Source organism: Equus quagga, chromosome 15 (genome assembly GCF_021613505.1).
Source record: "Equus quagga isolate Etosha38 chromosome 15, UCLA_HA_Equagga_1.0, whole genome shotgun sequence".
NCBI lineage: Eukaryota > Metazoa > Chordata > Mammalia > Perissodactyla > Equidae > Equus > Equus quagga.
The window spans coordinates 21,410,653-21,432,206 of NC_060281.1; the positions used below are offsets into that span (position 1 = coordinate 21,410,653).

The 21,554-nt window shown below is 57.2% G+C and overlaps 1 protein-coding gene across 1 annotated transcript; it reads right to left on the bottom strand.

The window, feature by feature from the left end:
* Positions 1-1,815: 1,815 nt before the first annotated feature.
* Positions 1,816-20,193, bottom strand: VEGFA (vascular endothelial growth factor A). The gene is made up of 9 exons (XM_046639839.1): positions 20,128-20,193; positions 16,997-17,761; positions 13,943-13,991; positions 10,639-10,835; positions 9,753-9,829; positions 9,394-9,423; positions 7,439-7,492; positions 6,222-6,353; positions 1,816-3,745 (listed from the first exon to the last, which is right to left on the bottom strand). The coding sequence occupies exons 1-9, from the start codon at positions 20,191-20,193 to the stop codon at positions 3,724-3,726; spliced, it is 1,392 nt and encodes a 463-aa protein (XP_046495795.1). The 3' UTR covers positions 1,816-3,723.
* Positions 20,194-21,554: the final 1,361 nt, after the last annotated feature.

Consider the following 21,554-nt stretch of genomic DNA (forward strand, 5'->3'; position numbering starts at 1 on the left):
CAAAGTGGCCTCACTTGAGTAAGTAGCAAGACTTTGTAAGAGAGCCACACACGGCATGTTGGGGAAGAGTGCTCTAGGAAGAGGGAACAGCCAGTGCAAAGGCCCTGTGGAGGGAGCATGCCCAGTGTTTCAGGAACAGAGAAGCCAGTGCGGCTGGGGCTGAGTGACCAAGGGAGTCAGAAGTCATTGAGTCAGGGAGGTAGAGGCAGCCCAGACAGTGCAGGGCCTTTTAAGGCCATCATACGGACTTTGGCTTTTTCTCTGAGTAAAACAGAGCCTCTGCAGGGTTTTGAGCCAAAAAGCGACATGATTCAGCTCACATTTTAACAGGCTCACTCTGGCCATGGTGTGAGAATCAACTAAAGGGAGGCCAGAGGAGATCCCGGAGGCCGTTTGGGAGGTTCAGGCAAATATCCACTTGGGCCAACCGGAGCGCTTACCTCACAGGGCCGTGAGCGGGTTCAGTGTTACCTAACGTAAGAGCCGGCCCATGAAATGTGCTTGGAAGACAGCGCTCACTGGACCAAAAGCTCCATGAGGGCAAGGACCTTGCCTCCTGTCTTCCTACAGTATAGCCAGTAGAGGCTGAGGGCACCCTCCCCAATCAGTCATGGAAGTCGCCACCACCACCACCCGCACCCCAGATCTCCCCTGGAGGACGGCAACAGCCTCCTCTTGGCCTCCCTGTCTCCTGCCTGCCACACAGCTGGGATGCTCTGTCTAAAACTCCTCAGCTGCTGCTCATCCCCAACAGGTCGATAGATTGTAGGCTCTTGGGCTGTGCCGTGGCACTGCAGGCTCCCCACTGAGCTAACCTGCCTCTCTCCAGCTCCCCTGGAGAGTGCCCCCTCCATGACTTGGCTCATACTCTCCCTTCCACCCTCCCCTTGCCCTTCTGTCTTCTCCCATCCATTCTTTAAGGGGCAGCCCAGAGGTAATGTCATGAGAAGATCCCAGACTCTGCCACCCCCAGGACATCCCCTACCCCCATGCTGGATCAGATGCTCCCATTATGTTTTACATATTTTTCTCTTTGTGGATTTGCAGTTCTGTGTCTCTTCATCCACCCACCCACACCAGATCCTTGAGCGGTGGAATTGTGTCTTAGTCATAACAGTATCCCTTGCCCTAGCACGATGGCTGGCCCAATAAATATGGTCTGAAGAAATGAGAGGCTGGAGGAAGTGGAATTGGAAGCATTGCTCATAAATGCCAAAGACCCAGACATCTCTACCTTCCCTAGGACCACAGGAGAGAAGGGCCTATGCAGCTAGGTTGGGCAGGGAGTCCCCTCAGGGGCAACCAGAGCTGTGGGTCTATCTTCCAGAGACTCAGGGAACTCCAGGACTCAGTACGTAAAAGTAAATTACACCCTAGGGTCACAGGCCCCCATGAGCACCCTCTTCCCACTCCCGGCCTGTTGCAGCCAACAAGGCCCCATGGCCAGACCCAGTCCTCTCTTGTCCCCTGGGCAGCAAGCTCAGACACATGGCCAATTCCTTCCTTGACCAAGGGACAGAGCCTAGATCACTACTCACTACAGGCTCCTGTCTAAGGAGCTGTCTCCCCCGCCCTCATTTCCAGAACACCCCCCTAGACCAGGGCAGAAGAATAGACGGGTCCCCCCAGGACCAGCCCAGTCAAAACGGAAGAACTGTGACCCCCAGCACAAGATGGGTCACCCCATATCTTACACACCTGAGACCCCTTCCCCAGACCTAAGACAAATGCCACGTTCCCCACGGGAGGAGAGAAAGGGGGCAGGAGAAGTCTAGAACAAGGATTCAATGGAGAAGGAGAAACCAGGAGGAGCTCTGAGATCAGAATTAAATTCTTTAATACAAAATGCTTTTTTTAAGATATATCTGTATTTCTTTGTTGTTGTTTAAAAATAAATATGTACTACGGAATATCTCGAAAAACTGCACTAGAGACAAAGATGTGATGTTAATATCTTTTTCCCCCACAATTATTACGGATAAACAGTAGCACCAATAAATAAATGATAACAAATATTACAATTAAAAAAGGAGAGAGATTTAGTATGTAGAATTCTCTATTTTTTCTTGTTTTGTTTTTACATATAAAAAACAGAATAGCAATGTCTATTTTATCAGAATCACATATGTACATAAACATATATATATATATATATATATACAAACCAAGTTGCCATATATATATAGTATGTAGATGTATACTGAAACCTTATTTCAAAGGAATGTGTGGTGGGAGCCAGGGGAAAGGGTAGGGCAGAGCTGAGTGTTAGCAAAATTAAATATCTGTTCAGGTCAAGCTAGTGACTGTCACCGATCAGGGAGAGAGAGATTGGAAACATGAATCTTATACACAAAGACCAGTACAAATAAGAGAGAGCAAGAGAGAGATACATCTCATAAATAGTTGAAATTAAATATTAACCAAGAATACTGAAAAAAACCCTACTCTTTAATTAAATTAACTGTTTTAATTTCTAATTAAAAAGGGATATTAAATAAGTACCGTATATAAAACACTTTCTCTTTTCTCTGCCTCCATGGTGGGCACGTGGAGCCTGCCCCGTCTCTCTGTGCCGCGGGAAAGGTCGGGATGGGGGATGGAGGAGGGTTAACCACTCACACACACACAGCCAGGTCTCCTGGGGGGACAGAACTAGTGGTTTCAATGGTCTGAGGACATCAGGCCCTCCTGGGCTGCACCCGGGGAGGGGAGCAGGAAAGCGCTGAGGCAGAAGCCCTGCCCTCGGAGGATGAGCTGTCACCGGGCTGCTCTGCTTCCACCAATGTCTCTCTTCTCTTCGCCAGGACATCTGCCGGTGGCCTCCTAGGCATCTCAGAAGCAGGTGAGAGTAGGTGAAGGCTGCCCAGGCTCCTGAATCTTCCAGGCAGTGCCCCTGGGGGCAAGATGCCCGTGCAGCACGTGGAGGGGATCCCCAAAGCACAGCAGTGTCCTGAAGCTCCCCAAACTCCTGGTCAGAGCAAGTATCCTTGTCCCTGTCGTCTGTCTTTCTGTCCGTTTGACTCGGGGTAGAGGCTCAGGACCAGGGCTGGGTTTGTCAGTGTTCCCAAAAGCAGGCCAAATTTGCCCCCGTGCCCTGGCCTTGCACCTTCCTAGGCAGGGGAGGGGAACCTGGCCTCCCTAAGAGGGACAAGAAGATCACGCCAGGGTCTCTCCTCCCGTCCTCTTTCCTGTTAGGATCTGGGTGGGGACATTCTCCTCCCAACTCAAGTCCACAGCAGTCAAATACATCCAGTGAAGACACCAATAACATTAGCAATGTTAATTTAAAAAAAAGAATATATATATTTTATATATATATAAAATATATATATTTATTTTTATATATATAATATATATATATATATATATAAATGTATGTATGTGGGTGGGTGTGTCTACAGAAATCCCAGAAATAAAACTCTCCAATCTTCCGGGCTTGGTGATTTAGCAGCAAGAAAAATAAAATGGCGATCCAATTCCAAGAGGGACCATGCTTGGTCACCCGCCCGGGAATGCTTCTGCCGGAGTCTCGCCCTCCGGACCCAAAGTGCTCTGCGCAGTCTCCTCTTCCTTCATTTCAGGTTTCTGGATTAAGGATTGTTCTGTCGATGGTGATGTGGTGGCGGCAGCGGCGTGGTTTCTGTTTCGGTCGTTCCCTATCAGTCTTTCCTTGAGAGGTCTGGTTCCCGAAACCCTGAGGGAGGCTCCTTCCTCCAGCCTGGCTCACCGCCTCGGCTTGTCACATCTGCAGGGAACGGGAGACAGAAGCTGGGGTTAGGGCGCAGCGAGGAGACCTGGCGGTGAGGCAGGCAGCCTCGCCTTCCCGGGAGCCCAAGTCCCTGACGAGGAAGAGACAGTGAAAGCACAGCCCTGCCTCAGAGCCTCGGTGCGAGGGAGACCCAGCCCCAGCCTGGGGGGGGCCCTCATCTGAGCGGTAGCTATGCCTAGGCTCCCAGTCGGCCCTCCAGAGCTGACAATCCAGTTGAGACAAGACAAGGACGTGGGGACAACTCATCACAAGCAACAAATGAACACGTACAGTCCCTACTTGACATTTAGGAGCTGATGGGTGACCAGAGTTGGACCAAGTTAATCCAGAAAGGGGCCCTGCAGGGGAGGTGTTTCAGCTCAGTCTTGGTGGGCCTGCTTTGGGGAAGGGAGTGGGGAGAGCACCCTGAGCAGGGGAAAGGGCCTGTGCAGAGCCAGTTGGGGGGGGGGGGGGGGGTCCCTGGGGGGGGGGGGGGGAGCCAGCGGGGCCTGGGGCCCCGGGAAGGTGAAAGACATATCTCCCCTCACCATGCCCTCCCTCCTGGCCTCAGGTGCAGGTATCATCTTTCTTGAGCTCACTGGCAGCGGCAGGCTCCAGGTACCACGCTGCCTTTTCTTTCCAATATGGTATTTAACTGCGGGTGGGGGAGATGATCAGTGGCTATGCTACTCCCGTCGAAGCAGAGGGGACTCCAAGAACTTTCTCATCGTGCCCCTCCCCCAGGGCTGATGGTCTTACCCTGCCCACTGTGAAGAGGGGTCAGAGCAGGCCCTGCCCTTCTGAGAACCTGGAAATGGGGATCCTAAGCCCCCAATCTGGGGTACTGAAATCCCCCCATACAGCCGGGTTAAGTGTTGGGGGAGGTCTCTGGAGGTTGGGGTAACTTCAGTTAGCTCCCAGGTCACTTCAGACATCGCCCATCCCAGACAGTCTCTCTGGAGAATAACCACCACAGAAACCTTAAAATAGCAAGTCCCTTATCTTCCCCAAGACCCCTGAGGGATGTGGAGACTCCTCATCCAGGCCTGGAGTTAGGCAGAGCCCCCACCCCCAGCACTAGTACACACTTCCTATCTTCACATAGCACCAAGACAGACAGAAGCCCACAACAACACCCCAGGGCCTGGTCCGCAGTGTACCCTGAACACCCACAAGCCACAGGAACACGAGCGGGGACGGGGAAGCAGCCACACTCCAAGGACTTTGTTAATGGAGCATCTGCACTGGCCAGGAGCACGCCAGCCTCCCCAGAAAAGCCCCATAAGAGCCCCTCCTCCCTGGTGAGGCTGATGCTGGCCCCAGAGGGCCCCATGCCTTTGCACACAGGCCAGACTAGTAAAAACACCAGTCGAGGCACCAAAAGATTGCCAGCCGCCTGGAGGCAGCCCGTGGCAGAGTGGTTAAAGTTCCGGTTCAGAGGTTTGGACCCCGGGTATGGACCTGCTCCACTCATCACCCATGCTGTGGAGGCATCCCACATACAAAGTAGAGGAAGACTGGCACGGATGTTGGCTCAAGGCAAATCTTCCTCAAGCAAAAAAAAGAGGAAGATTGGCAATGAATGTTAGCTCAGGGCGAATCCTCCCCACAATAAAAAAAAAAATCACCAGCCATGTGTCCTGGCCCTATGCACCTGAACTGGGTCAGGTAGTCACTCACAGACTTGACACTTCCTTGGTCCCCACTGTGGACAAGGGACAAAGGTACTAAGATGCCTGGGGGATCACACAGGTGAATAAAAACCAGGCCCAGGCATGAGGAGTTCACCATCTAATCTTAGGAGGGCGGGCATGGCCCCCGCCCTCCACCCATCCCATGGGCATTGGAAATACATGAGCTATTTGGGGTTGTTGCCATGACTACTGGAGTATTAAAGGTATCCAATGTCCCAGATGTTAAATCTCCTCCCCACCCTAAACCAACCGCCAGAGCCCGTGCCCTCCAGGACCCCAGACTGAGGAGGGACTCAACCCCTGTCCCCATGGAAGACTCTGAGGGGATGAGAAGCCCAGCCATGCAGACTTCAGAGGGCGGTGCCAGGCCCCCGAGGAAGTGTTTGAGCTTTGTAGATGGCAGTGTGCCCCACACTGGGAAGGGTCCCCCAATATTAGTAACGAAGGTAGAAATAACAACGTCAGGACCAACAGCCACTACGAGCAGGACCACAGGACACAACACTCAGCTTGCGTCCACAACACCACATTAAGCCACACCAGCCTACCACTCAGGCGACCAGGGCGACCTCAGAACGGTCCCTGCCAGGCCAGCCCCCACTGCCCACCACAGGGGCCTCGCGAGCAGAGAAGGCAGCAGTCCCCAGGCAGGCAGCTAGAAGCCAAGCAAGCAGCTGGCCCCTCTCAGGTGCGCGCGCGCTCTCTCTCTCTCTCTCTCTCTCTTTCTCTCCCCATCTGTGTGAAGCTCTTCTCTGACTCCTCGCCCTCTGGGAACCAACCTGCAAGTACGTTCGTTTAACTCAAGCTGCCTCGCCTTGCAACGCGAGTCTGTGTTTTTGCAGGAACATTTACACGTCTGCGGATCTTGTACAAACAAATGCTTTCTCCGCTCTGAGCAAGGCCCACAGGGACTGCAAAAAGGCAAAAGGAAAGACATCTAAGCTAGAGCGTCAGCAGAGAAAGAGAAAAACACCCATGCAACCCCCTAACATGTCTGCAGCTGCACCCCCGCCCAACTCCTGGCCCCCACACCCTTCCACACCCTGGAAAGATCCGAGCGCTACAGCAGAAGACAGAGCGGCGGCGGAAAGAGGCAGCACTGGCTAGGAAGCCCGCCCAGAGGAGAGGCAGGCAGATGGGCAGAGAGTGCAAGGAGAGGGCTGCCACAAGGGGGACAAGGGCAAGTCTCAGGCCACAGGGCCCCAACGGCTACTGCCCCCAAAAGAACACGCCTGACTCTTCACCTGCTGGGGACAGCAATTGGGGGCCACCTTCTCCCACTGTGAGGGCTCAGGCCCAGGCCCCTCCACCAAAGGTGGCTGAAGTAGGGTGTGACGGCAGTTGAGCCCAGAGGCAGTGTTCACAGGGCAGCACCCACCACAGCCTCCAACCCAGAGGAAGAGGCCACCCTACTGGGAGACTTGTGTGGATGCCATGGGTTGGGTTGGAATAGGGGGCTCCCTCCAGAGGCCCCAAGTCCATGAAGTGGGGCCGCCATACGGTGCTTGACCCCACCCAACCTCCTCCGACAACAAGCTGCCCCGCGTCATTCACGCCCCTTCCTCACACCACGTCTGCCCTCCCACAACCCTCAGCTTCCAGACGAGTGCAGAAGCCCAGAGCAGTGGAAACCCGTTGGGCGAGAAGGCACCAGCGCCCGGCACCCATGCCAACATGGGCCTGCCACCAGTGCCCAGTGGGTGAGAGAAAGGCGGTGCCCAGCCAAGCCAGAGTCCCCTCACTGAACCATCCAGGCCCACTTGGCCCACCCAGCCACCCCCATCTCTGGACCAGCAACGCCACCACCAAGTCTACCCCCTGGTGCCAATTAGTGCAGTGAGAGTGAGAGAGGGACACTAGGGTGGGCGGGGGAGGCTGAGCGCCAGGGAAGGAGGCAGGGTTCCAGGGTCCTGCAGGCGGGAGTTTGATTGGGGGCCAGGGAAGCTCCGGGGACTGAGACAGCAGCGGCACCACGTACACGCTCCAGAGTTTATACCGGGATTTCTTGCGCTTTCTTTTTTGCCCCTTTCCCTTTCCTCGAACTGATTTTCTGGAAAATAAAAACACAGAGACAGAGAGAGAGCGAGGGGGAAGGGGAGAGGGAAAGAAGCAGTGAGGAGGGCAAGGGACAGGACACACTCCCTGGAACGAGACGAGGTAGCAGGAGGCAGGCGGGCTCCAGGAAAGAGCTTGCACACGCGCACGCACACGCCAGTTGGGGCAGCAGGCACTCAAGGGCTCCCTCTTCTCACTTTGGCCACCCTAGGGTGGCAAACCCAGGCCCCAGCAAGGCTCTGGATGGAGAGCAGAGGCCGGGTGGAGGGCACGGGACCCAAAGGCCTCCATGCTCACAGCAGCTGTTGATCCCAGGCAGGGGGCAAAGCCCCGAGGGCAGGCACTTTGTTCAGCAACTGTGTAAGTCTCACCTTGAAGGTCAGGGAGTTATAAAAGGTAGGCCAGAGTTTGAGGAGAAGGTCAGAGACCTGACTTGATGGGGAGGAAGGAGGGGACAAGCTGTGCTTCAGGCAACTTCTGCCTTCGTTTCCAAGTGCAATAGCAAGGGGGTCCCTCCAGGGGCCCTGCCTCTGTGAATCCTGGGGTGGGGGAGCAGCTACACTGGGAGCTGGCACAAAACCAAGGGCAGCACATGAGAGGCGCCAGCCCGCCCAGCCATCACCTGGGCCCTCAGAGCCCCAGGCAGGCAGAAGGGTGGGGTGAGAGTTAGGGAGGCGTGGGGAGGAGGGGCCTGGGCGTCCCTTGGCAGGGAGTTCTCTCTCCAGCCTGTCAAAGCCTGCTGCACCGTTTCACCAGACTCTCTTCCGAGCCCAGGAGAGCCCCGACTCTCCCTGTGGGCAATGCAGGCGTTTGGGAACTGGGCAAGGGGGGCAGGCTGGAGCCTGTCCACCTCAAGGGAACCAGCACTCTCCACACCTGCCAGGCCCAAGAGAATGCCCCTCAGAGTGTCTGCCACAGGGGAAGAAACGAGGGGGAAAAGGGCCGCGGAGAGGGTAAGTCTGTTCCCTCTCAGGAGAAAGCAATGGAAGGAGGAAGGTCTTCACGCACACACACACGCACACGTGTGCACGCACGCACCCACACATTCTCTCTCTCTCTCTGGGCCTGCTCTCCCAAATTACTGCTCTAGTAGCCACAGCAATCCTGGAAGTTGGGGACTTAGGGAAGAGGCAAGGGGTTGAGGCCCAGGGGGCTTCAATGTCCCTAGAGTGTTGGGAGCAGACAGGATGGTGGGGGACTGGGGAAGGAAGGGCAGAGGTGCTCTCTCTCAGTCTCTTTCCCCCGCAGGCTCATCCACCACACCAGCTGCTCACCCTGTCTAGAAGGCTCACGGGCCCCAGATCTTGCCCAGGCTCCATCCTGACCCAACCCTCCACACTGAGCAACTGGAAGCTTCAGAAAATGACAAACATTCAACCATTTCTCCCTGTCCAAGAGGGCCGAGTGTCTCTGGCCTGCCTCACGCCTACAGAAGGGCACGCACCAAGAAAACACCCCAGCCAGCCCCAAATCCAACTGCACCCCCACAGCAGCCACCAGAAGAAGCCATTTCCTCTGACACACCAGAGCTGGCCCCTCTGCCATCCGCTCTCTCTGCCTGCTGTGGGTGATGAGAGCCTAGAACAAGCTAGGGAGCCAGTGTCCACACTGCCCCCAACACACCAAAACTACAAGTCCTGGCCAGAAATGACCTGGAGACCTGGAACGCATCATCTCTTCCAAAGGAAGCTCCAGGCTCCAGACTGGGTTTTGTCACTAATCCGAGAGTCATGATTCTGGGGTTTGCTCCATCCCACTGCTGCCACCACAAGTTCCCATGAGACCAACTCTCTGACCCAGTGAAGCCATCAGACCCCCTGACAGAGGAAGCCAAGAGCCCCAAACCAACACAACTGGCCAAGAAGTGGGAGAAGAGCTAAAGTCACGGCCACTTACTTTTCTTGCCTTGCTTTATCTTTCTTTGGTCTGTAGTGGGTAGAGAAAGAGAAAAGAACAAAACAGAGGAGTTCAGATGGTGATGACAATGATAAAAATAATAAAAACTTAACATAGTATTTATGATATACTAACAGTTTTAATCTCTTTACATATGATAACTCACTTAATCCTTACAATAATGCTATGAGGTACATATTATCATTGTACCCATTTTACACATGTGGAAGTCAAGGCACACTGAAGTAAAATTAAAATGCCCAAGGTTACATAGTTGGAAGGTAGAAATGGGCTAACAAGTGGAATGTGCTTAACCCTGGCTGTTCGATGGGCGAATGAATCCGTGACTCCATCCTCACCTGCATTCACATTTGCTATGCTGTAGGAAACTCATCTCTCCTATGTGTTGGCTTTGGTGAGGTTTGATCCGCATAATCTGGAGGGAAAGGAAGCAGATCACAGAGGTTAGTGACCCAGCCAGCCATACCCAGATGGGACACCCTCGTGGCTCCTGCCACTCAGCACCCAGGGGTTCGACAGAGCTGGGATGGGTGGTGGAGGTAGGGGGGACCAGGGGCTCTATACTAGAAAGAGCCTCAGGCCCACCCCAACTCCCCCAACCCTGCTGACCTCAAGGAGCCCCTGCTCCTCTTGAGGGCAGACATGGCTGCGAGGGTTGGCCAGGCTGGGAATTCGGGTCCTGGGTTCTTGCCACTCCCCATCCCTTCCCTCCTTTCATCCCTTATAGGCCTCACCCTAACCCCATAGTAGGTACCCAAGAGCCACCCCCTCCCTGGGGTCTCAGAGCTCCCTCCCACCCCGTCCAGGCTGAGATGTGCCCTGTCACCAGGCAACGTCAAACAACTGGCTTTTTAAACTCTCCAGAGGCCAGGCTCATCCACCTTCCCGGACAGAGCCCCCAAGGAGCGAGGGCCCTCTTCCTCTAAGAGAGGAGGGGAGGGGCTCCTGTCACACGTGTCAGCCCCCTCATGAGCCCAGAGGCCAAAGGTCAGGGAGGAGGAGGTGGTCAGGGCTTGCTGCGAACCTGGACTGGGAAATGCAAGCATCTTTTTTCTCCAAAGAGAGCAAGACCTCTCACTCTTGCCCCTGACTGACTCAGGGGCAGGAGCTGGGCAAGGGAAGTCTGGCTCCTCCTCTCAAGAGCTGCCCAGAAAGGGCCGGGGACTACACGTCCCCAAAGTCCCCACCCCATGCCCCCAGGCCCTGCTCCCCATAGGCGCCTACCTGCATGGTGATGTTGAACTCCGCAGTGGGCACGCACTCTAGGCCCTCGTCGTTGCAGCAGCCCCCACACCGCATCAGGGGCACACAGGATGGCTTGAAGATGTACTCGATCTCATCGGGGTACTCCTGGAAGATGTCCACCAGGGTCTCGATTGGACGGCAGTAGCTGCGCTGGTAGACGTCCATGAACTTCACCACTGCGTGGGAGTGGGTGACATATGAGCCCAGAAGGTCACACAAGAGATGGCCAACCCCTATCTCCACCCAGCCTTGTAAGGCCACTCCTCCAAGTTTCCGCGAGAGGTACCCACTAACGGGCAAGTCCTTCTAAAAATCTAGCAAGTCCCTCCAGCTGTGGTTGAAGTCCTTCCCCAAACTTTCCACCATCAACACCAATGAAGGGGTTTGTATTCCAAAGATTGGACAATGCTATCAGGTTCCAAGGGAGATGGCCTACCACATCTGATCCCCCTGCCTCACCATGACAGCCGAGCCAATTCCTAGGTCAACCTTGATATCAGAGGACAGTTTGAGTGTGAATATCCATATTAGGGGTGCTCTAAGCTTCCCTCGAAAGGAGGAACAGCCAGCTTGGCAAACCTGTGCCCCATTTCCCCACAACTTTCCCATGGCCACTGACATCCCATCAACCATACCAACAACCACTTAATGAGGACTTTGTATATGTGCGGCACAGTGGACAGTCATCCACAGTTGTCATCTCAAACAACTCTCCCAACATGGTACCATGAGGTTCTAGTAGGACCCCCATTTTACAAACGGGGGGCTGGGGGCTCAGAGAGGTTGAGTAACTTGCCCCAAGGCCACACTGCCAGCAAATGGTAGAGCTAAAATCAGCTCTGACATCAAAGCCTTCCTAAGCTGCGGTCATGTGTAAAGCGAGTAGAAGCATCAGTGGGCACCTTGCCACCTGCCAGACCGTCTCCCCAGACATGGGCTGAGGAGGTGGTGGGCATCAGCACAGGGGTGGGCCTGCCTGGAATCAGCAGGTGGCAGTGGGCGGGCACGCTGTGCAGGCCCTGCCAGCCACCGATAACCCCGCCCAAGAGGGCAAACTGCTTGCATCATGGAAAAACGGCGCTGCCACTTGCAGCCACGAGCATTTCTAGAAGTTGATCTGGAGGGAGACCAGGGTAAAGACAGCTTCCCAGGCTGCCCGCAGAACCTGGGGTGCATGGGAGCATGAAGGGGTAATTTTGGGCCATTCTGAGCATAAATAAAGTCAGAATGACTACTCCAAATTGTGGCCCAGCCTGCTACTCCCCAACACCCACCCCCCACACCACCACCACAGAGCAATCCTGTCCCTGAAACGGGTGTCCCCTACACAGGAGGGAAGAAGCAGTACCCAGCCAGCGAGGAGACCTGGGCTCTGGCCATGACTTGGTGTGACCTTGGGCCAGTCCCTCCCTCTCTGGGCTCAGACTCTGCACATCTGTGTAAGTATGTTGGGCTGATCTCAAAAGACACTGAAACAGAGGCTGAAAAGTGGGGTTTTGTCTTCCATTTCCAGCCCTGAGAATAAGCGCCCTTTTCTCAGGCCAGGTGACACAAGGTTTGGAAGCTCACCAAGGCATCTACAGTGCATACTCCCTAGCGTGCCTCTCCCCAGAGACCGTAGCTGAGCCTCCCCTCACTCCTCCCTCCAGAAGGGGAAAGGAAGATGAGCCCTGGGGATGTATATGCAACAGGTGGGTTGAGGGGAATTTGGGGCCACAGGTGTGAAAACAGAAAGGAGAACAGTGGGGGCCCCCAAACCAGTCTCTGGCCTTGCCTGAGGTCTCTACTTCCCCTATCCAGCCGGTGGGCATGGAATTCTTCTCCACCCGCAAAAGGGTTAAGGTAAAGCCTTATCAAAACAAGGATAAACAAGACCATGGATGTGAAGAAGTCCTTTCTTAGCCAAGTCTACACGGAAGAAGATGACTAATCAAGAATTCTTGACCTGACACTTCTTCATGGTTGGGGATAGTGGTGGCCAAAACTTCATGGCCCCACCCACTACTGAATAGCAGAAAGGTCTGGCCCGGGCCATGGCACTTGGTAGCTGAGGGTAAAAAGACCTGGGCTGGGAATTCCTTGGAAAAGCTGCCTGGAATCCCCAAGGCCCAAGGGAGGTGAATGGGGCAACTTCACCTGCACCCTTCGCACCCTAGCCACCGCCTCCATGGAAAGCTGTCCTTCCTGCTTTTGCACGGGGCGTGGACACACACACATACTCCAACATCAGGCTTTCGTGGTTTTCCTTATTTCTCGAAGACAACCTTTTCCCCAGCAAACAAAGATCATTTGTCTTGCCTCTCCCAGACCACAGAGGCCACTGGGAGGCTGAAGGGGTGGGTGCACTGGGAGCGGAGGCCTGTCAGTGAAACAGGCTGTGGGGTGGCTGGGAAGCCAGGCCCTGGGCCAAGGAAAGGGCTCCTGGGTGGGGAAGCAGGCAGAATCGGCTAGGCATCACCACGGGCCGGCTGGGGAGAGCAAACATCATGCCTGGCCACTACCCTGGGCCACCCTGGATTTGCGCGTCCTTCTTCAGAGGTAGGGAGTTGGGGGAGTGGCATTGGGCGCTCCTCCCCTAGGCTGGAGCAGAGGCCACATTCAGTGGTGGGGAGAGCCAGGGCGTCCCTAGAGAAATGGGAGGATCCTGTACTCCAAACCACGTCTGCGGAACAAAAGACAGGCAGACGCGGGTTGGGCAAAGGAGGGGGTGCCTGGGAGCTACAGCTAGCCCTCTGCTGGCCCAAGAGGGAAGTTCACAGCACCTAATCCTACTCCACCCAGAGAGCAGGGGGAAGCTATAGGGCTTTCTCTCTCCACGCAAAAAGGAATGCAAACTGGGTAGAGGGGTCCCAAGAGGCTAGATCCTCTGTGCCTTCAGCTCAGGCACAGCCAGCTCTCTGGACAGCGAGTATCACAGCCTCCTCCACGCAGACCCCACAGGTGGGACATGGCTGGGCTGGAAGGGACATGGAATATCCATCCTCCTCTGGGAGCAGGGGGGACAAGGGACACCTCCCTCAACATCTGAAATTCCTGAGCATTGTTTTGTCTTTCTGGTCTGTGCTCACGGCTCCCTCTCCAAATAAAATTTTACTGGAAAGAGCAGAAGAAAAAGGTCACAAGTCCTATTTGCTAATCCCACAGTGCCCACCGCTTCCTTTCTTGATCCTCATACTCCTGTGCCCCTTCCCCCCCCCCCCCAGACCTGAAAAGAAGGAATCAGGCCTCCTCACCCATTTCCAAGGGGGTCAGGGGACCCCATCCAAGAGCCAGGGGGACTCACCTTCATGGGTTTTATGCTCTCCTTCTGCCATGGGTGCAGCCTGGGACCACTGGAGACAAAACAAAGAACGAAGCACGGCCATGGGCACGGGCAGGGACGAGGAGGCCCAGCCACCCGCCCCTGCTCCCTCCTCGCGTCCCTCCCAGCCCGCAGCCTCTGGCCTCTCCAAGGCTTCTGAGTAGAACAGGGTACCGCCAGGGCCTCCCCACAGCACAGAGCATGCCCACCACCCCTGGACTGCTCCAATTCTGAAGCCAAGGAAGATAAAGACTGACCAGTTATTGGGGGTGGGGAGTTCAAAATACAGGAGGAAAACTCCAGAATGCTGCAGTGTCCAGGTCCCCTGCTTCCCACATTCCCCTTGCCTGCCCTCAGTGGCCCATTGCTGAGCCAAGAAAAGTGAATCCTCTCAGCCCCCCTGACTCCCTGCTGCAAAGCCACGGGTAAGTATTAAGGTCAAATAGGAGGACAAATTTGGACTGGGGCAGGAAGGAAGGACTAGGGGCAAGAAAAACAACATGGTGACCTTCTCCTGCTGACATGACAAATACCAGGGTGAGCTGGTGCTGGGGAGGGGGGGGAGGTGCAGAGGACCGAAGGGCACCAACTATCCTCCCCCATCCAAATTCTTCAGTCCTCAGGAATATTCAGCAAACCCACAGGTTGCCTAGAGGGTAAAACCTGGGAGGAAACTCGGGGGGAGGGAGGAGCTCCATTTTCCCCCCCACAAATCTCCCTCTCAGAGCCAGAATGTATTTTCAAAGCCCTGAGCCTCCCACTCCCACCTCCGGCCCTGGTTTCTACTCCTCCCAGACTGAGGGGCTCCCAAGTCCCTCTCACCTAGGCACCTTCCTCAAATGCAAGCAAGCCTTTTACGCCTTAGCGCTGCCCAGCCCCTAGGGGGCCCCCTGCACTACCCAGGCCTGAGGCAGCCTCCATCCTTCCCCACCCCCACCAGATCATTCCTCCCCTCCCCAGAAGCTGTGAAGGTCAACAAGCCCAACCATGTGGACTTGACAGCACCCCGCAGGCAAAGGCTTCTCCCCAGCCCTTCCAGAGGGTCTCCAGTTCTCACTAACTGCCACCCCACTTGCCCTCTTGTGGGGCAGATCCTGAGCAGGAGAGCTGCACTCTAACCGACGAAACTGCAGACCCCGCTGAGAGGGAGGCTCACAGTCTGTCTGTCTCTCTCCTCCCCATACCCCCCACAGTGCACCCCAGATCCCCCAGCCTTGCCCCCAGGACCAAGGTCAGATAACAGTTTCCAGGCTCCCAGCTGGACAGCCCTCCTAAGACAGCTCCCTCAGGGACCCCCTGGCGTCTCCACCTCAGCCACTCACCCATCCTCAGGACACCCCCAGCTTCCCTCTGCCAACAGCCTCCCTATGCCCTCCACTGCTCCTGGGCCCCCATGAGGAAAGGAGACAGAAACTTCATACCCCCTCCAAGGCCAGGGGGGCACAGGGAGGGGCAGTTCTGGGCGGGGAGGGGCCAGGTGCCCTTCTCTGGGGGCCTCTGAAGGTCACGCTGTGGCCAGGCAGCCACTCCTCCCCCTCCCCCTCCCTTGGAGGCCTGGAGCCAAGGCCTTTGTGCCAGGGTCTGAGGAACTCGAGGTGGCAGCAGGGACCCCAGCCCATTTCCTTCCTTCAGCCACTCTCCCGGGGGACTCTGTGGTGAGAGGAAGTATAAGGAAGGGTGGAAAAAGACCCCTTAGGCGGCAAGTTGGGTGGGCAAGTTTCGAGTTCCAAAAAACCACCTGCTCCAACGCCCCATTTGCCCAGGACAAAGTGTGTTTGCAAGGCTGGCAGGAGCTCCTTCCAAAGGTTAGGGGAGGGCTAGTCCCACCCTGCCAGTGTCACAGCAAATTTCAAACCATTTTTCCAAAGTGTTTAGTTGGGTAACGACACTGTAAAACCTCCCTTGGCCCACCCCCATAAAAGCTAAACCTCCAGCTCATTCGGAAGTGTGGGGGAAGGGAGGGAAACTGACTGTCACCAAGTCGGGACTTTAGGTAGAGTCTTGACAAAGCACCTGGGTGGGCCCCGGCACCCTGACCTCTGACAGTGACCATCCTTTCTCTGGACTCTGGGGCCGGAGAGGGGTTAGATGGGTCTTCTCGGCAGAGAGGAGTAAGAAAGGGGGCACAGTGGCTTCTCTCCACACTAGGGAGGAAATGGGGAAGGGGCGTCAGGAAATTCCTCCTAGGACAGGAGGGGGCTGGGACGGCGGGAAGGGAGAGGGCTGGTCCTCCGGGTCCTCCGGCTGGGGCTACCTCAAGAGGTCACCTTCCCGCAGAGGGCCGGCGGGGGGAGGGGCGCCGCTCGCCGCCTGGGTCTCCCCGCTCGGGCCGCCGCGGCTCCGGGAACACGCGGCCGGCCAGGCCCGGGCTGATGTAATCGGCTCCGCGCCGCGCGCGCCCGGCCGGGCGGGGGAGGGCGGGCACCGAGCGGGACGCGAGCGGGGACGGGCGGGGGTGGCGCGGCGCAGGTGGCCCGGCGGAGAGGGGGGTCCCCGCAGCAATCCACCCCAAAACTTTTCCCAAACTCGCGGCGAGGGCCGAACAGATCGAGCTGCAGTGACAGCAAGCCCCCTCCCATGCCTGCGCCCTGCCCCCTCCACGCTCTCTGCACTCCCTTGGTCCAAGGTCCGAGCACCCCCCTGCCCGCCGGGCTCCGGCTCCCGCCCCCGCTGCCCAGACTTCCAGTTCGTCGGGGACCAGCGGCCGGGAGCAAACTTCAGCCGCCGGCGGCAGCGCAAGCCCAGCCCCCTCGGCCTCCTCCGGCTCCCGCCCTCCGCTGGTCGGCCCAGATCGTACGTGCGGCGACTGTGGTGGGTGGGCAGGGCCCGCGTGGGCGGTGAGAGTCTCTGCTGGTGCCCTCCCACCTAGCGCGCGCCCCCTCCCCCTACACGGAGAGAGGGGGAAGCCGCGCGCCCAGTGCCCAAGGACCCGCGTGGGGCACGGAGCCCCCACGCGCGCGCTCGCTCGCACGCACGTCCCCAGCCGGGAGAGGCGCTCGCAGCGGCCCGCGGCGCCAGGCGGGCACGGCCGCTTACCTTGGCATGGTGGAGGTAGAGCAGCAAGGCAAGGCTCCAATGCACCCAAGAGAGCAGAAAGTTCATGGTTTCGGAGGCCCGGCCGGGGCCGGCGCGGCTCACGCTCCCTCTCCGGCTCGGGCTGCGGGGCGGCCCGCTCTCCTCAGCGCCTAGGCGGGCTCCTCTTCCTTCGGGAGCCGAGGCCCGGGCCAGGGCCTGGGGCGCGCGCGCGGCTGGAGCACTGTCTGCGCACACAGACGCCTCACCCGTCCATGAGCCCGGCTTCCGAGCGCCGAGTCGCCACCGCGGCCCCCTCTCCTCTTCCTTCTCTTCTTCCTCCTCCCCCTGCTCGGACGGCGGCTCCTCCCGGCCCGAGCTAGCACTTCTCCCGGTTCCGCTCTGCTCGGCTGCCCCGGCTCCTCCGGAGCGAGAACAGCCCAGAAGTTGGACGAAAAGTTTCAGTGCAACGCCGCGAGCCCCGACCCCCTCCACCCCGCCTCCAGGCGCGGGCTCCGGCTCCTGCCCGCGGCTCGCCGCCGCGTCCACCGTCGACCGCTGGCCGGAGAGGAGGTGGGCGCTGGGGCGGGGGGCGGTGTCTGTCTGTCTGTCCGTCAGCGCTGCTAGTCCGATGCGGGATCCCGAGGGGGAGGGCTCACGCCGCGCTCTGGCGGTCACCCCCAAAAGCAGGTCACTCACTTTGCTCCTGTCCCTCTCGTTGCTCGCTCGCCCGCGCGCGCTCTCTGACCCCGTCTCTCTCTCTTCCTCGACTTCACTCTGGAGCTCTTGCTACCTCTCTCTGCTGGTTTCCAAAATCCGAAGTGATTTGGGGGAGTAGAAGAGCAATCTCCCCAAACGGTCGGCCCGATTTAAGCAGGGAATGGGAAGCAAAAATAAATTAAAATGGGAAAGAATACGGTTTTTAAAAATGTTTAAGAAAAAAGGAGCAGGGTAAACCCTGGAGAAATGAATATCAAATTCCAGTGCGGAGTCCCCTGGCTGGTGACCCCGCCGGTTCGTCCACCTCGCCGCTGCGTCTCCCGACTTAGCGCCGCCACCACCGGCTCCACTCTCCCCGGGTGCCGCGGCCTCGTCGCAGCCCGGCTGCCCCAAGCCTCTGCGCTCCTCACCGCTACCAGCGGACTAGAAAAAGGCCTGGCTTCGCCCCGCCCCGCCAGGGCCCCGCCCCTGCACGCCCCGGGGGGCGGGGACAGGCCCAGCCTCCGCCTCTTCCCTCCAGGGTCTCGGCGAGCGGCTGGCTGTTGGTGTTGCGTTTCCCGGGGGACACCCGACGAAGCCTGGCCTCCCCAGTCACCCCAGTGAAGGGAAAGTTCGACCCCCACTAAGGTTCACAGCCTGAAAATTACCCATCCACCCCCCCTTTGCCTGTGCATCCACCCCTCGTGCAGACACACACGCCCGCGCGGTATTTGGGGGAAGGAAACAGGAAAGTGAGGTTATGTGCGGACAGGGCTCCAGAGCTATTCCGTCTTTGCTGGAAATATTGGAAGGGGAGGGGAGAGGAGGGGGACACACAGATCTATTGGAATCCTGGGGTGACCCCTGGCCTTCTCCCTCCAACACTCCCAGCCTACCCACACACACACACTCAGACTCACACTGACACACGCGTCCTCACTCTCACGCAGACGCTGCTCTCCCAAATTCACCCAGCTTCCCTGTGGTGGCCGAGCGCCCCCTAGTGACTACTGTCTGCACACCCCGGCTCTGGCTCGAGGAAGGAATGGGCCTCAGGAAGAGGGTGGAGGGAGATGACCGCTGATACCCCAATTTCTGACCTCCCAAACAGTGGCATGTTTGGGACTCCAGTGGCCCCATGTGCAGAGAGCCCAGTGCTGGGCACAGGAGGCACGATGTATCCGTCTGGACAATGCGCCCATCTGGCGCCCTCATCTGGCCTGCTGACTTCAGAGTGAGCTCCAGCCAGCAGGCTGGGGTGACTGGGGTCCTTTGGGAAGTGTCCAGGGAAGCTTCCTGAGGGAGAAGTACTTGGCACCAAGTTTGTGGGGCTGAGAACGGGAAGCTGTGTGGTTCTGGGGTTAGTCAGTGGCCCACAGGGAAGAGGACCTGTTGGAGCCCACGTATACACTGTGGAGTCTGGCAGAGCCCAAAGGGAGAGGCAGCTGGGCAGACAGAGGCCCTTGTTCCTGCTTCCCCCCCACCCCAGATGTTGCCAGGGAACTGAGGCCAGGGGGCTGGTGGGGGCGGATGAAGGCCAGGGCCTGAGTGATGATTCAAACCTACTCACCAGCACTAAGGAACGTCTGTAGGCCAGCTGCCCAGAGCTCCCACCAGGCTGGGGGCCAAGGCTTCTATCAGCCCCAGCCAGGCTCACAGCTCATCTTCTGAACAAACCAGGGGGCATTCTCCTCCGCACCCTCCAGACCCCCAGGATCCCTTGCCTTCTTCTCCCAGCTGGCAGCCTCTCTCCTCTCTTTCTCCCAGTCCCTTCCCTTCCTTCAAAGCCTCCGTCTCCCCCAACTCCGCGTGTCTTCCTTAAATGCTCCCCAAGTGCCCCTACCTTGTGTATAGGAACCAACCTGGAAAAATGCCTGGTTGGGCTTTGACTCCCCCCAAGCTCCCAGGCCCCCCCCCAGGGAACAAGTGGAGCTCCAATACCTGTGGGAAGAGAGGGATCAACCAGTCTCATTATTCATCCAGACCTGGCCAGCGCCTGGCCTGGGGCTGATGCAGCCTCCCTGAAGACCTGGGCTGAGAATGGGAGCAGGGCTGAGAATGGGAACGCAGCAACTTCCCTCAAGTTGACCAAAATGATCCAGGGAGGTTACTCAGCCAGCCCTCTGCCTCGGCACATGGTGCTCCAGTTTGGTGGGGGTGCTGGGTTACCCCTTTAGGACCCGAATTCCACAGGAGTGGTGTCCTGAGACCCCCATGAGCAAAGCAGCTGGCTCCCCCCGACCTCATCCTACCCTTTCCATCATTCATGCCTCCAGTCCTGTCTCCACCACCTGGCAGGCTCCCCAGCAGCAGGCACAAGGTCTTTTTACAGTTAGTAAATGTTTATTTGCTGGCTCAGGGCCCCTTCCCAGGCAGGCCTCCTCACCTAGGCTTCATGCTCCAAGCTGCTGTGTGGGATATGGAAGGGAAGCCACTAAACTTCCTCCTTACCCAACCTGATCTACCTCTAGCATCCCGGGAGCACAAAATGTGGGCGCCTTGGCAGAGTCCCCCTCCCTCATCCCTACGCCAGGGCAGGCAGAACCCAGGATAGAGGGTCCTCGTGGCATGATGGGGGCTCACTCTGGCCCCTTTCTCTGCATCCTTCCCATCTCAGCCATCCTCAGCCCCTGGAGAGGCCTGAAGAGAAGGTCTTAGTAAGCAACCCTGAAGTTGGGAGGAGGATGGAGGGGTTCCAAGGAGGGGTGGCCATCGATTGTCACTTCATAGCCCCAGAGCTCTCCCCAACCTGAGCCAACCATCCCTAATTGTGGTGTTCAGCAAGGGGTGTTACCATGACCCATTTGAGCTTCCCTCTGTGGCCCTGCACAGGGAACCAGGGGAATGAGGGGAGCAGCATCACCCCTGGCCTGAGGAGTTTGGAGCACCCTTCAGTACAGTGGGGCGGGGTCTCCCATCTCCACTCTTCATTTCAGGGACACAGCCTGGTCATAACTCGGAGGAGGGGAGTTGACCCTGCATCACATCTGCCAAGGTGGTGTCACCAGCTTTCGCAGTGATACACTATCATGGACCCAGCCAACGCCCACATTATCATTCGAATTGAGAGCCTAATGCACCTGGGTCTTCAAAAACGGGAACAAGAAATACACAGAAGGAACACAAATGAACAATCAGAAGACCACAACGTGTCTCTATAGCACCTTCTCTTCCCACAGGCTTAATCCCCTGGGAACAAACTTGATTCCACATATCCTCCCTCCACAGGTTGCTTCAGGAAAGGGGATATCAGGGAAGACTGTCCCCCCTAGAAAATCCCAAGGTCACCCAGCAACATGATGGGGGTGGTGGAGGTGCATGCAGCAGACAGCAGCCCAGAAAGAGGTCATGCTGGGTCTCCTCAAGGGGCAACTTCAGCCTGATCAGAGGGCCCCACCTCAGAGCTGGGTGGCCTCAGCCTGTGGCCCTGAAGCAGTTCAGAAGGAGCCAAGGAGGAAGGGGATGGTGTTCCAGGTGACGGGGAAGGGGAGAGAGGGGCAGGGGTGGGTGGAGAAGAGCGTGAAAGGTGGCCAGGAGCCAGCAATGGCCCTAGACAAAGGAAGTAGTGATGAGCCCAAGGCACAATAGTTGTACTTTGTCCTGACATCCTGTCACCTCTGATGCTTAGGGAAGCTCTCACCTGTGCCCACGAATGAAGGGACAGAGCCCCTCTGGAGTGAGAAAAGAGGCTGAAGGGAGAGTTGCTGAGTCTTGCTGTTGTCTAAACATTTCTCCAAGTGGTTTCTCTATGATGGAAGGAAGGTTTTCTCCCTCACGCCATCCCCCAACCCCCAGGGGCCTAGCAGGACACAGATCTGATCTGCAGCAAGGGCAGGAACACGAACCTGTTGAATTGAAGGAGAGGAAAGTGGGTTGGTTTCCT

Coding starts and splice junctions, on each gene's coding strand:
- VEGFA (XM_046639839.1), bottom strand. CDS start 20,193: ATGAGGGAGGGGGACTCTGCCAAGGCGCCCACATTTTGTGCTCCCGGG. Junction 7,493..9,393: donor GATAAAGCAAGGCAAGAAAA/GTAAGTGGCCGT, acceptor TTTATTTTCCAG/AAAATCAGTTCGAGGAAAGG. Junction 3,746..6,221: donor TTAAACGAACGTACTTGCAG/GTTGGTTCCCAG, acceptor CGTTCCCTGCAG/ATGTGACAAGCCGAGGCGGT.